Raw genomic sequence first — 17,308 nt, forward strand, 5'->3', positions numbered from 1 at the left:
GGCCCTGGGTTTGAGCTTGGAAGAAGCACAAAGAAACTTAAAGTAACTTGATTTACTTACAAGCACAGTAACCTTTTTGCTTTGTTGGTTTCCTGGGGTTCTGGGACAGAATTCAGCACCTCTCTGTGCTAGGGAAGCACTCTCCCGCTAAGCCATATAGCCCGATGATGCTGTTACCTGGTTCTATTGCTTTGTGTTTTGAGACAAGGCCTTACATTACAGCCCAGGCTGACTTAGCATTCACCATTCTCCTGCCTCAGCCTCCAAAAGGGATCACGGGTGCTACCACCATGCCCAACCCAAACAGATTTCTTTATTCACATTTAGCTTTTTTTTTTTTAATGGAAAATCATTTAAAATTAAAATTATTATTCTGACCCTAAAAAGTGAATTATCCAGAGCCCTTCATTGGGAAATGATCAAAACATGGAGACCACTTGTAAAAAGGGAGTTAGCCCAAAATGCCTAGGAGCTGAGCACAAGCAATATCTTCCAATCTGCATAAAGATGGAATATCTGTGTACGAGCAGCACTTGAATGTCGGCATTTTGTTTTAGCTTTGGTCTGTGTAGTCACACGTTCTCACTCCAGAAATGGATTCCAAACTGGAAGAGGGGCATCTTGATAGCAGAAAATGTTCATCTCAAACTCTAATAGCTCAGCCACAGAAAGACAAGCAACCAACTTTCATTTCTCCTAAAGCTGGACACAGAAGTTTCTAGAGTGTTTCACCCCTGCTGACGTTTTATAGAGATGTCAACAACAATGGCTCTCACTCTTCTCTGTGGTTTCTGGCCAGCTGTGCAGCTGACAGAACAATGGCCCAGCTGTTCCTAAAAGCAGCCCTAGTCAGACTCCGCCTGCTGTCCACAGCTGCCATGCCGGGGAAAGACACACTAGTTCACAAGGAGCTGCCTTTCTCTAGAGAGGAAAGAAAAATACTGAATATTTACAGAAAAGAAAATTGGACCCTTCGGCCTTCTTTTAGTGGCCATGCCTGAAATGGCAGTGGGGAAGGGCAAAAATCCACTCAGGCAGTCTCGACATTAAGGCATGATTCATACTGCCCTGGATGGAAAATCCAGCTCGTGAAGCAAGAGCAGCCAAAAACCCTCCCAAGAGGTCCTTTGCCAGGGCTGGTGCCTGCTGTCCTGTGAAACGGCTGTATATGAATGATTGAATGAATGAATGAATGAATAACAGTCTCTCTCTCTCTCTCTCTCTCTTGCACTCTCATAGTTCATGACCAAGAACCCCACCATGCGCTTGGGCAGCCTGACTCAGGGAGGTGAACATGAGATCCTGAGACATCCTTTTTTTAAGGAAATCGACTGGGCCCAGTTGAACCATCGCCAGCTAGAACCGCCTTTCCGACCCAGAATTGTGAGTGTCAAGGCCACTGTCATAGATTCTCCCTTTGTTTTCAGATGACCAAAGTCCATGGAAAAGCTGGTGTCTCCTATGGAATGACAGAGTAAATGTTGGCCGGCCCTTGCTGCACAGAGAGATGGGCTGGTTACACCTGAGACAATGGCTCTCCATGTGTTGACTATGTATCACAAAGTTTACACCCTCACTTACACTAGCTCTACCCTCCCTGAAACTAAATTAAAATATCCCAGTAGCTAATACACCTAAGCTGCTTTATGTATTCCTAGAAGAATTTAACTAATTGATGTCATTATTCCTAGCCAGTTTTCTCCTATTCTTGGGGCACCATTTGTGCCTCTCCCAAGCCCTAAGATAGTAGAGAAGGTGCCAGGTGCTCCTTCACTGAGCCTGGCTTCTTGGCCTGCACAGCTTGTCACAGCTACAGTGATAGAGGACTCAGGCCAGACAGGCAGAGCCCCTTTGGAGGAATGCAGAGGACAACAACGGTAGCAATCTAAGCCACCAAGCTTGAGAGTGACCCACCTCACAATTCTTCAAGCCGAGCTGTACATATAAGCATCAAGGGTTCCAGAGAAGGCAGGCTAAAAATAGATCAAGACTATTGGGAGGAGACAAGACCTGAAGGTGGAGGAGAAGCATGCTTGCATCAGATAAGAGAAGTGGGAGCTCTCACAGTGATGAGAAAGAAACGAACCTCCTTGGCGTGCTTAGAAAGATTTCGTTTACCCAGTTCTTTCAAACAGAGTGAGTTTAGTCTGTGCCAGCCTGTTAAACGTTGGATGCCCAGCAGCCAGAGGGATCCCACCAGCTCCAGCCCAGTGGGGTATATTGTTTCTGACCAGTAACAGGTTATACACTTTTGCTCTAAGCCTGACAGCACCATCGTAAAATGACCCGAGAACCTCTTCTCACAGGTGCAAAATGTGTGCAAACACTAAGTGGGCTGAGCGTGAGTTTACTCAACCTCTGGCCAGATGTTGAGTGGGCGAGCCCCTCAACAAGGCCTGCTGGGAAACCACACCTCAGTGAAAGGGAGGCTAATGGGCAAGAGAGTAATAAGCAAGTCTGGGTGGCCACGCTAACTCTTTAGCTTCACAGTCCAAGACTGTCCCGCGTCCAGGACGCAGTGTCTAGAGGGCAGGGCATGGAATGAGTGACTTGGCAGTTGGCAAAGGTCATAGTAATGCACGTGGTGGAGTGGCCATGAAGCATCGCTTAATCACAGAATGTTCCTGACCAAGGCTCCAGGCCAGATCTCTGAACTCCTGAGAATGGGCTGAGTCCCATGCAAGAGAGCAAAGCCCCGAGCACATGCAAGTTGACCACAGTTTCCATTTTTCTTTAACAGAAATCCCGAGAAGATGTCAGCAATTTTGACCCAGACTTCATAAAAGAAGAGCCCATTTTAACTCCGATCGATGAGGGACATCTTCCTATGATTAACCAGGATGAGTTTAGAAACTTTTCCTATGTGTCGCCGGAATTGCAACCGTAGCCTTATGGGGAGTCAGAACCAAAGGGGAATGTGGATTTCTCCAGGAATTTCTTCTGCGGGAATTCCTTAGCATCCGCCTTAGAACACCAGCTTCACCTTCACGGAGCAAAGGTTCACAACTCTGCGAAGGGTGGAGCCTCAAGAGAGCTGCTCTCTCAAGTCCCCAGGAGCCATGGTACATTTCAGTAGTCGATACTGAGATAAGATGTTACAAAGATGTGCACTGCTTAACCCATGAGTCTCCAGGGGTCTTTCAGGCTTGGCGGAAAGGACAGAAGCCAAAAGAAGAGATGCTGGGAAGGATACAGGAGGTCCTAGGGATTATAAGCCAAACAGGCTTCTTTTTTTTTTTTTTTTTTTCAACTTCAAGAGACAAATCTACTTTCTGTGGAGCACTCTACACTCTTCTTTAAGCCAATATTTCAGTCTCCAAAAGATTAAATGCTGATGAAGAAGTCTCTCTAGGGAAACGAACGACATTCTAAGTAGAAGGATGCGCTTTAAAGAAACTGCAGATGGGCGTCTTTCAAGCTCCCAACCTTAAACCCAGTGTTGAGAACGGAGGTTGGACACCACGACAACCGTCAGTGTCTTGAGTCTCTTCCTCTTCCTTTCAGTAACTAGATATTTATTGAGTGTCAAATAAAAAGGTGCCATAATCTTCAGTAGTGTACACAGTAGAGTCATGATGCTTTTACACATTCTGGGGTCCACCCAATGGTGTTCACGTTTTGTGAGAGGCCCCTCCACATTGCATAGGTCTGTCTTCTTTGTCTCCTGTTCACGGAAGGGCCACCACCACAGTCGTGCGGTCAGCAGGCAGGCTTCCGTTGCATGCCACCCGCTGACTGGTGGAATCTAATCACCCACACATACTTCATCTCAGGCTGACTCATTGGTGAGGAACTCTGCACTGTTCCCATCCATGAACACGTGTGTGGTGGATCCATCGGCAGTCAGCCTATTTAAGTTATGTTTTCAGAGACAAAGAAGGTTGTTTGATATACACATTAATAATTAACAATGGGCCTTGCAAACAAGGCTGACAACAAAGGTGTACCTTTTCGTGTGTAACCATATATACAGTTGAAAAATTTTATCTGGCTGGAAATAAAGGCATTTTGTAGCAAAAGGAAATTTTGTGAGAAGAGTGATTTGTCCTCTCCCTGACTCAGAGGATAGGTTTCTGATCTAATAAAGCTTTTCACAGTTATTAGAACTCAGGACTGTAGGCAAACTCCTGAGAGGAGGCACTGGCAGAACATTTTGTATCCCTGAGGAGGGTGTGGTCAGTCTCATTCATCCATATGTCTACCCTGAATCAGAGGCAGTGACTTCTGGGTATTGCTGTAGCAGGCTGATCCTCAGAATCTTAGTAGCTCTTCAAAATGTTCATTTCTCCTTCATATACAGTACATGATGCCCGTGACCCTCTAGCTTCTAACTGTGCCATCAAGAAAGTAGAACTCCTAAGGTCCATGGAGCAAGAAGAAAAGATGGAGGAGGTCCTTGTTTGCTTCTTAACCACCTCCTCAGAGGAACATATGCAACCTCTCTTGCCATTTGATTGGCCATATTGTGGCATCCCTAAGGATGCCAATAGCCTAGAGGAATTAGGAGACAGCTGAGCAGTACCGCAGTCTCCATCATCAGTTCTTTTGGGCATTCCAGGGTGAAAACGATATTTCTACATTAGTAGAAGTGCTATCGGCCTTCCTGGAGATTTGTCTGGTGCAGGTCAGTAGCTCTTGATGCCATGTCTGTGTGGCAGGCAGGAGTAAATACAGTACGTCTTCCAGCCTCCGAGAACTTGAGGTTATTGGTTTGCAAAAGTTTTGATCTTGATAAGGGGTGGACCTAGATATAAAGTCTGAAGCTTTACATTCTAATCTCACAGTCTGCTGGAAAAGACTGGAATTCTCTCTGACTTGGGGAGTCTTGATCTTTATGCTTGTTTTATGTAAAATCAGTCGTACAAATTTTAAGCACATTTATTTATTCAATGTTCCTGTGAATCATGTGCTCCCATATTCATTGTACAGATGGAGAAACTGAGGCACGGAGTGGTTTTGTTTGTTTGTTTGTTTGTTTGTTTAATTTCCAGAATCCTTGCTTTTAGCCCAAATGCATATGGCTTTCCATTTAAAAATCAATCCTGTTTCCCTACCTTTGTGGGGTTCTGAGAGCAGTTAAAGGGTGTAGTCTGGGGTTCACAGGAGCAGGAAATAAGCTGCCAGTCTGCAGGAAGGCCTTAGTCATCCTTGGCCCTGTCATCCTCGCCCCTGAGCAGAACTATAGATCTGATGGGGAGATGGCTCAATCTGCAATCAAGGGCAGGGCTTCTCGCCCCTGATTCAGGGAACTGGGGCAGGCCCAGGTGATGCAATAGTGACTTCAGTTTCCTCATCGTCCAGAAAAGGAGAGAGAGAGAAGAAATAGTCTGGGCGACACTGGGTCCCATAAACTCCACTCGAGTCCCCTGGGCTAACCTCTGAGCCTTAGGAGTTTACAGTCCTTCCTTCCTCCCCCTGTAGGTCTGTCTGTCCTTTGGCAACTCCCAGCCTCCTCCTCACTGACTGGGCTGGAGCAAACGCCACAGCTGCAGTGAGATGCAGGTAGGTGTGTACAGCCACCAGGCAGCTGGTGGTGGCAGCTGCACATTTATAGCCACAAATTTATAGCCACGAATCCCATGTGACTTGCCTGCAAGGAGAAGAGCAGGAAACACCGTGTCTGCCACGTGTTGGTTTTCATTGGGTGTGCAGTGACTTCAATATTCCAGGCACACATTTGTCCTTCACCACTTCCCAAGCCAACAGCCAAGACCTTTCCCCTTATTTAGTCTTGGCTATCCAGATTGCTTCATCTGGCAGTGTTGACAACCTACAGCAAGCAGCGGCTGTGATGCCCTGGCTTTATGGGCACACTGGGTCATATAATTCTCCCTTTCATATCATCTGAAGATAAGGGTCTGATCCAACTCAGACATTTCAGGAAATGAGCCTGCTCGTCACAGGTTTCTTCTGGAAATGAGCCCTGTGGTCACGGGTTCCTCTGGGCTGGGTTGCAGGTTGGCGGAAACAAACCAGAGCACAGCTGTGAACAGAACTCCGTTGTCTTCCTTTCTCCCTGTATTGGATTCAAACCAAAGCTGAGGGTGCCCCTGGGCTTCATCCTATATCCACCCCACCCCTGGTCCTGGTCAGTTGTCTTTCTCTTCTCCTGTCTCCTCCTCTCTTCTCCTCCCACTTGGCTTTTAGAGCCAGTTGTTCAATCAAAATGACTTAAAATCATTTCTGTGCTTATTCTAAGGTTCCTCTGGAGCTCAGAAGAGTCAGCCACCTTTCCCATGTATATCTGCCTCTGTTATCACCCTATGGGCTCCTGCCCCAACGTAGGCTATCTAGGAAAGCCACTTCCCTCTGTCGTGTGAGGCAAGATGCCCCCAGTTGAGAGAGCATGCTTAGTGGGGTACACACATATGGGGTGAGCCCACACTCACCCAATGTTCTTGAGCATGGGGAGTTGTTCCTCAGCTTTAGTGTTCTTGTCAGCAAAATACAAATGACAGTGGCTGCCTGCCTTGTGTTACTGCCTCAGGGGCAGATGGAAAGCATCTAGTTAGTACAAGGACACTGGATGTGCTGTGTTAGCTTTCAGCACTACCAACCACTCTGGGGAGCTTGGAATGTCCATCAGACAGTGGGCAGGAAGACCCCCACATACTTCATGCTCATCTCATACAGATGTTGAGCCAGCGCTAACTTAAGAGGATTCCACTCTTCTGCTTGGCCCCAGAGCCTCCTCAGTTGACTAAACCTTCTGGGGAGTTTTGAGTCAAGCCCAGATGCCAAATATGGATGAGTTTTAAGTGTAAAATACAGCTCAATCTAAAACAACCAGGCCAAGAATTGCCCATGATCTTCCTAAGTGGCTTTTCTCTTCAACATGATAGGAATTCTTTTGTCCTTTTAGGTTTAGCTACAAGATTCATTTAGTTCATTTCTAACCAATTAGCACAAGGACCACACCCATCCTGGGCACTGACTGGGCACCCTATGATGATCATGCAGCATGCTATGCCACCAGAAGCCAAGACATTTGAGATGTTTAGTAACTCCTGCCATGCCCAAGGACCTGAAGCCATGACAGAGCCTCTACCCTCTTCTCTTTAAAGCAAGCTCTCTAGAGATGTATTGTGGTAAAAAGAGCCTCCACAGGCCTGTAGATTCTTCTGAAAAGACAGCCCTAGATGTCCCCTGCCCCATGTCATAGCTCTTCCAGATCCCCACAGTAGCCTGTCTTATGCCACCAAGGTGGTTATTAACTGACAGAGACTTCATTCTTCCAGTGGCTTGAGCCGCAGCTAGAAGAATTTGGGTGAGACAAAGGGAAGGTTGTGCTGGGACCAAGTGTGGACGTGTTCAAGAGGGTTTCCAGAAGTGAGACAGTCTTTATAGAGACATTTCAAATTTAGAAACCAGGGACAATCTAGCAGTCATTTGACCAGACAGTGCCAAAAATACCCTGAATGAGCTCTCAAGGTTTTCCAGCCTTGTGCTCTGCTGGCTAAGAGTAAGTGGATGGCTGTGCTCAAGGAGCCTCTCTACCCTTACTGATAGCGTCCCTGTCATCCATCGAAACCCCAGTCACATTTGCTCTTTGCCCACCTCTGGGCAATCTTTATGCCTTATCTCATCTCCATGTGTACCCTGTGCTCTCTTGGTTTCAAGATTTTTTTTTTTTTTAGACACACTCGAATCACTCATTCCCATGGCCACACTCAACAGCACCCCTTAGCCAGCTGCCTTTCCTAGGCCTCATGCTTACCCATGCGCAAAAGGGAAGAGGGAATGACAGGCTCCCACAGCAGCAGATGCAAGCACAGTGGAAGCCAGAAGAGAAAGGACTCCAGGGTACTCGCCCTTCCTCTATGGCAGCAGGTCTCAACTTGTGGGTCACAACCTCTTGGGGGGGGGGGCAAACAGCCCTCTGACAGGAGTCACATATAAGATATCCTGAAGATCAGATGTTTACATTACAGTTCATAACAGTAGCAAAGTTATAATTATGAAGTAGCAACAAAAATAACTTTATGATTGGAGGTCACCGCACCTTGAGGAACTGTGTTAAAGGGTTGCAGCGTTAGGGAGGTTGAGACCCACTGCTCTAAGAGAAGGCGCTTGCCAGTGAAGACGGTGAGGTATTCGCTGATAAGATGAGCTGTAGCCCGGGGACAGGGTGCTAGGAGGTATTCAGATGAATGTTGGTAAGAATTTGTGAGATGAGAATTATCTCGGCAATGTTACTGAAACACTGGAAGGATGTCGATCAGTGGGAGAGAGGCTAACAAGGCTTCCGAAAGTTACATTTTATGTACTTTGTCATTGTGGTGGGGAGGTGGGTATGATGCATTCCACGGTGCAAGTGTGGATGTCAGAGGACGGCTCGGGGAGGTTGGTTCTCTCCTTCTACCATGTGGGTTTGGAGGCTCAGACCCAGGCCATCAGGCCGAGCACCAGACGCCTGAACCCACTGGGACAGGTCACTGACCCTAGCTCATTTCTCCTTTCTTTGATGATTCCTGGACTGGTTGATCAAGGATAGGTGGTATGCTTTCTCTAGTTGAATTCTAACAACTTAAGTAACCAAGTTTCAACTCGTTTCCTTGTAGCAAAAGTGGGTTAAAGGAGCAATGGTACCCAGGGTGTGACAGTTAACAGGTAAAGATCAGTCTGAGACAGTGATCCTTCTGGCCCGAGACAGCCCTGCTCCCCTTGGATTAAGACTATTTTAATCCTTCCTTTAATCTTACTTGACACTTCAAGCCTTCAGTACCATAACTGTTAGATTACAATCTTCCCCATTCTCTCTTTCTCTTTCTCCCCTTCTCTCTCTTTCCCATTCTCTCTCCCATTCTCTCTCTCTCTCTCTCTCTCTCTCTCTCTCTCTCTCTCTCTCTCTCCCAACACAGAGTTGCTGCCAAGAAAACATGTTGAGCTATGGTTAGCACCCTTTCCCCTTTCAGAAAAGTTTACAGTCCATGCCCTAGTGGCCTGTCTGCCACTCACCCGGGAAACCTCTAGGAATAAGAAACCCACTTTGTCCAGGGACTTGAAAACTCCTTCCTTCAGAATGCCTGTTATGCCGCACTCTACTTCAGGATCCCATGGTGAGGTGGCTCCTTTTGGAGACTTAAAAAGGATGCACTCTCTTTCCATTGAAGGCCTGATAATGCTGCCTATGGCTTGATGCCCTGTGTCTTTTAATGCTCGCCCAAGTCAGTGTCATGTGGGTCTTTATTCTAGTAACGCACCTCAGGAGAGCAATCTCATGCCAGCCCCTTTCCAGACACTTGCTGCTTTAAGTTATAACAATAACTAAACACAAAAAGGAAGTGGCGTAATAAAGTACTACTTTGTTTCCAGACTACACATATTCTTCCAAGAGATTCTGATATAAGAGCCAGTGAGCCTAGAGAGCCATTCATTAAACTGGGGTTCACTGAGTACTTACTGTATCCCAGGAATATTTTAGTTGTTGGAAAACTTTGAACGATTCTAAATAAATAAATAAATAAATAAATCGCCCAAGTTTCCTATACTCTTGGAAATGACTTGGTCATGGGTATAACATGATATTTTTTTTAAGCTTTAATGTTCTTTTTATTTATGGGCATGTGTCTGCATGTATTTACGTGCAGATATGTGCAGCTGTCTACAGAGGCCTGAAGAGAGCAATGGCTTTCCCAGGAGCTGGAGTTACCTGTGAGCCACCCCATATGGATGCTGGGAACTGATAGTGTTCTGTATGAGCAGCACATGCTCTTCACCACTGAGTCAGGCCTTCAGCCTCCAACTTATATTCTTTACCCAAACCTACTCGACAGCAAGGCAGCTTTGTTTACATTATTGCTTCCGTCTTGTCCTAACTTAATTAGCTTTTTCATTTACAAATGCAGATTATAGTCTGCACTGGGAAAAATCTAACTAGTGAGCATAAGCTATGTTTTGGATCTCAGACAGTTCTTTTTGCTAGGAGAAGATGGTAGGTAACCTTAAGACTTGAGAGCACAAACAAGATCATTAAACAGAGCAAAAATACAGTCAGAAAATATCACTAACATTTACCTATTTCTAAATTATAGGGATACGACAAGCACAAGATAGACATTGTTGTTACAAATGTTGGGATGTAATTAAAACGCAATAGGAATCTGTGGGTACCAATAAAAACTAGCACACCATCCTCCTGAGGGGCAAGTATTGTGTCTCAAGTGAGTCCCAAGGCAGAGCCCACTGGACATTGCTTTGGTTTGACTAAAAGTGAATTCCATGCTAGGTACCGTAATGGAGGAAGATGACACTGCATCGTTATCCAGGAACGTGGTCTGGTTGACGGCAGGAGCAAAAGGCACAAAACATAAGTGAGAGATGACTAGGGAGAGCCTCAGAGGAGAAGCCAGCTGATGTCACATCCACCTATTAATGTTGACTTAGGAAGGGGCTGGTCTACAGTAAGTCCACTGTAGAGTGAAAATATCTTAAGTCCAAGGAGCCTTTAAGCCACCTAACCTACTGGCCATCACAGCTCGCACTCTGTCAAGCGCTGACTGGCCACACGGCTGACGAGTGCAGCTCACTGCCATGGCTCAGCATCGAAAGACAGCATCATGCTACACACTGCTAGCTTGTGAAAAGATCAAAATCCAAAATTCCAATTACAGTTTCTATTGAGTGTGCATCACGTTCCGACCACCTTAAAGTCTAAAATAGCAAGTGGCTCTTCTGGTGACTCAGGACCATCTGCGTGGGGGACATTTCAGGATAGTCCTTAGGTAACATCTGGAGAGCAGAATGGTGTTAAAATGGCTGCAAACGGGAACAGTTCCATGCAGAGGGTCTTTTTCCTTAGTGAGTGGTAATGACGAGAGATGACACTAGACTCCTGAGTGATTAACAGGAGCCCATAGACACCCCTTGGAGTGTATTTTCAATGAGCTAGGAATAATTGCTATTGTTGTTATTATTTTTTTTAATTCTACAGAGACCCTGACCAACTTTTGTTCCTATAACATTATCTGGCTGCTGTATTCTGGACCTTTCTGTTATCGTCGTCATCGATGCAGAGTCTTAGGATACAGCCCAAGCTTGTGAGTCTCCTACCTTTCCCCTTGAGATGCTGGTACTTCATTCATGGACCACTCGGCCTGGCTTTGTGGTTTGAATTTTGAATGTTCCCCCATAGACCCATGTGTCAATGAGGTTGTCCCCAAGTTGGTGCCATTGGGAGGTGAGGAGGTGAGACCCATGAGAGGAATCATTGCTAAGATGCTCTTATGAGGGCATCGGAATTCCAGTTCCTTCCCATCTCTCATTGCCCCTTGCTTCCAGGACTCCCCTACCATGTGCTTTGGCTGTGATATACTATGCAAAGCAGCTGGCCAAGAAAGCATGGGCTGGAACTCCTGAAAATATGAATAAAAATAAGCTTTTCCTCTTTAGGGCTTCATTTATCTTGGGATGTTCATCCCGTTGATAGAAAGCTTCTTGACACACTGTTCTGTACTGCCTGCTATATAAAAAGAGACTAGCTTAATTATATAAATCCTGGAGTTAAGAACCGGGACACATCAGGATACAATAAGAGTGATGGAGTTTGTGTTCATTTAAAAAAAAATGAATATTTTCAAAGAGATACCCAAATGGGCATCCTGGAGTTTGTCATCAGTAGGCATGTGCAGTCTGTATCCTGGGTGAGAATGGTGGACAGGCACCCTTTCCCAACCCTTAGAAACTAGCATGCCACAGTCTGAAATTGGCTTTGCAAGCACATACCACAATTGCACTGTCAACCCAGGAGATCCTGGAGTTGGCTCCACATCATGTTTCCACTGGCCGCATGCCCAAACCCTGCTGCTACGCTGTACCACACAGTCGTGAGTCTAGGCTCAGCACTGGGAAGGAGCTCAGCGAGTGTATACGTAATTCTCAGCAAGGAAATCAAACACATGGCAAGGGCTCTCAGCCCCCAGGGTGAAGGAGATGTCTTTTGGGATTCTGTTCACAGAATTAGCCTTCTATGGATGCTAGGAAACTCCTGAGGTCCACGCCCATTTGTTTGTTACTTGTGGTGTTTGTCTGACTTCTAGGAATAAGAGTTAAGCATCTTCCTACCAGTGCAGAACTCCAGGGTAAAGATCTGTTTGGGGAGGCATGTGTTAAAAGAAAATCCTTTTCTGGGATTGAAGGGCAGCATGGTTTTTAGTATTAAAGGTTCGATGTGTGCACTTGCTCCATTTTCCAGTGGTTTTCTGTGCTGGTCCACACGGGTTAGTTCCACATCTTCTCCCATGTCAATATCTAGTGAATTCAATGCTAGTTTAAAGTCGGTGGTGGTGGGAATATTTATAATATAGAAACGTACAAGTACTAAAAATGAGACCCTTTATTATCGTGATTACTTCAGAAAGCCCAACAGCACATCCCTAGAAGTCATCAAGTAGTGAGAAAATTTTGCTCAGATGACTAGCAGTGAACAGAGGAACTATGGTCAAATAAAACCCATTTACTTTCCAGGCAGAACTGGGTTTAGCCGGGCTCTGTCTTACCAGCTGTTGCCAGTGGGGCCCTGGGGGAGACTAGATACTGAAACCACTGGGGACCTTAGTGTCCTTGTGTATAAAATAAAAGTACTAATCACCTGAGAGAACACTGTGAGGACCAAATGAGATAATGCCCTAGTCACTTACTGAACTAAACTCCCTCTCTTGGGTGCACATTTCAACAAGTACCAGAAACAAAGAGCATACCTTTGAATCACAGAGTTTTCTTCAGTTTTCTTGACCTCCCAGAGAACAAGGATGAAACAAAGTCAAAGATAGCAGAGTGTGAAGAGAAGGGGGGAGTGTCGCCCGTGGTCTACATCTGCAGCTACAACTTAGACCTGATGCAAAGAGTTGGTGGAGAAAATTAGCAAGGCATTGTATGTGTGGCCCCCAGCCTGCACTGAAAAAGCTTCCTTTTGCAGCCAATGGGGACCATTACAGAGATGCACAATGGTCAAGTACAAGGAATTAGTGACTTTAGAGGTGCCTTTCCCAATAAGTATATCTATAATGCAATCTTATACCTAAGACTCAAGAAACATTGCAGAAGAGGGAACAGAAAGAATGTAAGAACCAGAGGGACCAGGAAGTCTGCTGCTAGACTGGGTCTTGTAAACATGACAGACTGTGCTGTTACATCTGTGAAGTCTCAATAATAATGGTTGCCTTTAATACCTGCATATTGACAACACCCGTTGAGATGCCAGAGGCAGATGAAGAGTTACAGGTGATCAATGTCTTCTAAGAGAAGATGAATAAGTTTTCTCCAGGGATAAGCTCCTGGAGATGGGTTTTCCGATTCCAAGTGGTCAACCCAAAACATATACCTACACAAGAGCAACACTAAATGGACTCAGTGAGATAGGTGTGTGCGCGTGTGCACATGCACATGTGCATATGAAATACTAATAACTATAGAAGAAGAGATCATGAACTAGGGTGGGGACATGGGAAGAGTTGCCAGGAGGAGAGGGAAAGGTAGGATGATGTAAATGTAATACTTACAGATGAAATTCTCAACACAATTACATTTAAAGGGGGAGCGTTCTCAGAGGTAAGATACACAGGTGTTTGGAATGAAGTCAAGGATGAAGCATCGAGGAAATGGCCCCGTAGTAAAGGGTGGGGAGGAGAGAGTTAAAGTTTTTACCGACCTCCTCGAGGTAAGACATGGCCTGGAGCTTCTCTGTTCATCTTGCACCCCATTAAAGCACCAGACCAGGCCCTGTGAGGAGTACCATGTCCTGTGGATAAGCGCTGCAGAGTCTCTGTTGGCTCACTGCCTTCTCAGGATGTTAGCACCCGGCTGGAATTCCCAGGAGGTGCTTCTGGAGATGGCCTTGATTTCAGAACAGCCAGCAGCAGCTGCCTAGTGCATGCTACGGGCTATAAAGACTGTGAACTTGGGGGCCAGGAGACCCGGGTATAAAACCTCACTGTGCATTCACTCTGCACTGTTCCCAACCTTGGCCCTCATCAGCTAAATGGTACAATAGATCGAATGTCTCTTCTACAAAACGCTTGAGACCAACAGTGCGTAATGTCTGGGGAGTAGGGATATTATCACCCACCTGATAAGGCTGTGAAGAGAAAAACAGAACGACTTGTAAACCTCTAACTCTCATTACAAATTTCAGTTATTTTTTAGCATGACTAAGGAATTCATTTTACAAGTAGGGTCTTTTTTTTAGAAGTTTCATTTCTTTTTTTTAAAAAATTGTATGTGTGTGTATGTGTGTATCATATCTCCCTCAGGTGTGAAAGTCAGAGGGCATCTTTCAGAAATCTGTTGTATCCTTATACCATGTGGACACCAGTATCGAACTCAGGTCTTCAGGCTTGAAAGCATGCACCTTTACCCAATGAGTCTTCTTGGCATCTCCCAAAGTAGGGCCTCTTAGCTTAGAATTTCTCTGGCTGAAGATACCAAAAGCATCAGTCAAGGACAGGAAGAGGAGAAGAGGGAGGGAGGGAGGGAGGGAGGGAGGGAGGGGGAGAGAGAGAGAGAGAGAGAGAGAGAGAGAGAGAGAGAGGACGAAGGAGGGAGGGAGGGAGGGAGGGAGGAAGAAGGAGAGAGAGAGAGAGAGAGAGAGAGAGAGGAAAGAGAGATGAAAGAGGTCATTTTCCACTCTATATTAGAGGAATGTAGAGTCCAAGTAATGCTTCTAAGAGCAGGCCCCTATCTCTTGCTTTATTCCCAGAATCCTCCACTCCCATTAGTTTTCTATTGGCTAGGAAATAATAATGTACCTAGAACCAGGAACTGTGGTGTAGCCTAGTTGTCTACCATGAACAAAGACCTTGGGTTTGATCCCTAGCACTGTATAAAACTGGCTGTTAAAAATGTATGCCTAGAATCCCAGCCCTGTGGGAGTGGAGGCAGGATGATCAGAAGTTCAAGAGCATCCTTGACCACATAGTCGGCTCAAGGCTAACCTGGGCTACATGAGACCACGTCTCAAAAACAAAAGCATTTTAGAACTGCTTTTATGAGTCTGTTTTTTTTTTTTAATGTTCATTTTCTTTTTTATGGGGTGGGACATCATTGAACAGAGAAAATCTGGCATTTGTCCTTGCTCCCCTGCACATTTCTCACTGCCTTCCCTGAGGTTTTTCATTCTGAACGAAAACCACTATCCTACAGAGACAGCGTACTCTCTGCATGGAGACACATAGATACCAAGATAAAACACAGGCACTTCCAAACCAGTGCCATATCTCCGAGAAGGTCAGGTATAGGTCACAGCAGCTTTCTGTGTCAGACAAGAGTCAAGGGCAGAGTAGGAACAGAGAAAGCATCTTGGTGACACGTTGGGATTGCTCCTTTCTCAGCCGCCCCTCCTGTTAGGGGTATCTGCAAAGGCCTGTGTTTCCCAGCTGACAGAATGCCACATACCGCTTCCTTATGACTCTGTGGCCTGCCCGACAACCCCCTGGCCCTGGCTGATGACATGCAGAGGCTCTGAAAGAGATGAACTCCTGCTCCCAAGAGGGATGTAAAGGCATGCTGGGAACATTGTGTCTGGGATCCCCTGCTCTGCTCCTCAGGAATGCTGGTTTGGGCAACTTTCTGGTTTGACTTACAGGAAGGTCCAATGGGGACCAGCAGGAATGTTGTAACAGCTCACATCACCTTGGAAAAATACTCTTCAGTGCAGCCTGGCATTGTAATTCCAGGAAGCAGCTGCTGGTGAATCAGCAGCCTCCTCTTTCTTGTGGCTTCAGGAAGCGTGTCCACGGCCTTGCCCATCTCCTCTCCAGGGAGAGTTCCCTGTGCTAGCCACGTACAGGCATTACTGGAAGGGATGCAGAGGGGACTCGGTGCAGATATTCCAAGCACACAGCAAGGACTGGGAGGAGGGGCCTGTAGGCCCCAGGCTCTACCTGGGGGCTCTTGGAAATATTTTCCAGCTTTTGGTATAGAAAATCATGTGGCTGGTAATTCTCTTGTCTGGAGTTCAAAACAATAAAAGTAGGTGGAAATCTCCCCAGATGGGACTACAACATTGGCGCTTGGTTCACTGTGACTCCACCCTGTAACCTGCAGAGCCAGAAAGGTCTGAGGAGCTTGTAGGTTGATCTCGTGATGAGGCAGCTATTTGTGCTCCCCTGGAACTGCTGGCCTGCTCCACCTGTCCTGCTGCAGTCTGAACAGGGGACATAAAGACAAAGAGTGCGAGCTGAGGGACTGACTCTGACTTCCTCTTAATGACAGCTCCAAAGAAGCCCCTGCAAGCGCTAACTTTGGCCTCGGTTGTGGGCTAGAGCCCCCATTTTATATATGCTATGAGGAAGCATCTAAGAAGTCCAAGGTCAGAGGAGAGAGATGGAAGTAGAGGAGACAGAGAACCTCTGAAAAGACTACACCAGTGTCTCCTTAACCAGCTGTTCTCAACCTGTGGATTGTGACCCCTTTGGAGAGAAAACTAAACCTAGAGACTAAATAGTCAAGGACTCTTTGTATAGGACAGCACTGATGGAGTCACAGGCTGTTAGAAACATTGAAATGACTGTGAGATATTACTTTGACCTTAGTGTGGCATACCCTTAGGTGACCCCTCTTTCAGGGGTCACCTAAGATCACCAGAAAACACAGATATTTACTCTATGACTCCTAACAGTAGCAAAATGACAGCTATGAAGTAGCAGTGAAGATATTTTATGGCTGGAGGTCACCACAGCAAGAGGAACTGTATTAAAGGGACACAGCCTTAGGAAGGTTGAGAACTGCCACCCTTAATCTTGTCTCTCCCCAGCCTGGTGCTCACTGCGAATCCTCATCCACTTTTGGTTGTTGAGGTGTGGCCCACCGGGCATCCCTCATCTGCCACACCTGGAAACATTAGACATGTAAACTGTCAGACTCCATTCCAACCTACTCAGGCAGTGCCTCCCAACTGGGACCAGCAAACCTGTGTTTGCCCACCCCGCCAAGCAATTGTGCTGGCAGCTAAAGTTTGAGAAACCCCCTCTCCCAGTCAGGCTGTGGACTTGACAGAATCCTTATTTCCTCCTAAGCTCCACGAGGCATGGCCTAGTCCAGGAGCCGAGCCAGGAAACCAGAGGGAGACTTGGGAAGGCAGTGGTGTAGTCTGTAGTCATCTCTACACATGCACCCCCTCCAAGTTACTTGCCTCATGGGCTCTTTGCTTCCTACTCTACAAAGAGAGCATTCTGAAAAACATTTTTAAGCCTCTGAGGTTGGTTAGCCCTAGTCTGAAGGCTTCGTGTAGCTCAGGCTGCCTAATTGTTCTCCCTTGCTGATTATACTCAACTGCACAGGTCGATCTGGGCTGGGTTTCTCCAGAACAGGT

At 46.3% G+C, this 17,308-nt stretch overlaps 1 protein-coding gene across 1 annotated transcript in view; it reads left to right on the forward strand.

Moving 5' to 3' along the window:
* Nucleotides 1–4,024, forward strand: part of Prkch (protein kinase C eta) — a 198,928-nt gene extending 194,904 nt beyond the window's left edge. The window contains exons 13-14 of the mRNA XM_021201500.1: nt 1,240–1,383; nt 2,741–4,024. Coding sequence (XP_021057159.1) covers nt 1,240–1,383; nt 2,741–2,887 — 291 coding nt within the window. The 3' untranslated portion in view covers nt 2,888–4,024. The remainder of the gene's footprint in view (nt 1–1,239; nt 1,384–2,740) is intronic.
* Nucleotides 4,025–17,308: the final 13,284 nt, after the last annotated feature.

Source organism: Mus pahari, chromosome 7 (genome assembly GCF_900095145.1).
Source record: "Mus pahari chromosome 7, PAHARI_EIJ_v1.1, whole genome shotgun sequence".
NCBI classification, from domain to species: domain Eukaryota; kingdom Metazoa; phylum Chordata; class Mammalia; order Rodentia; family Muridae; genus Mus; species Mus pahari.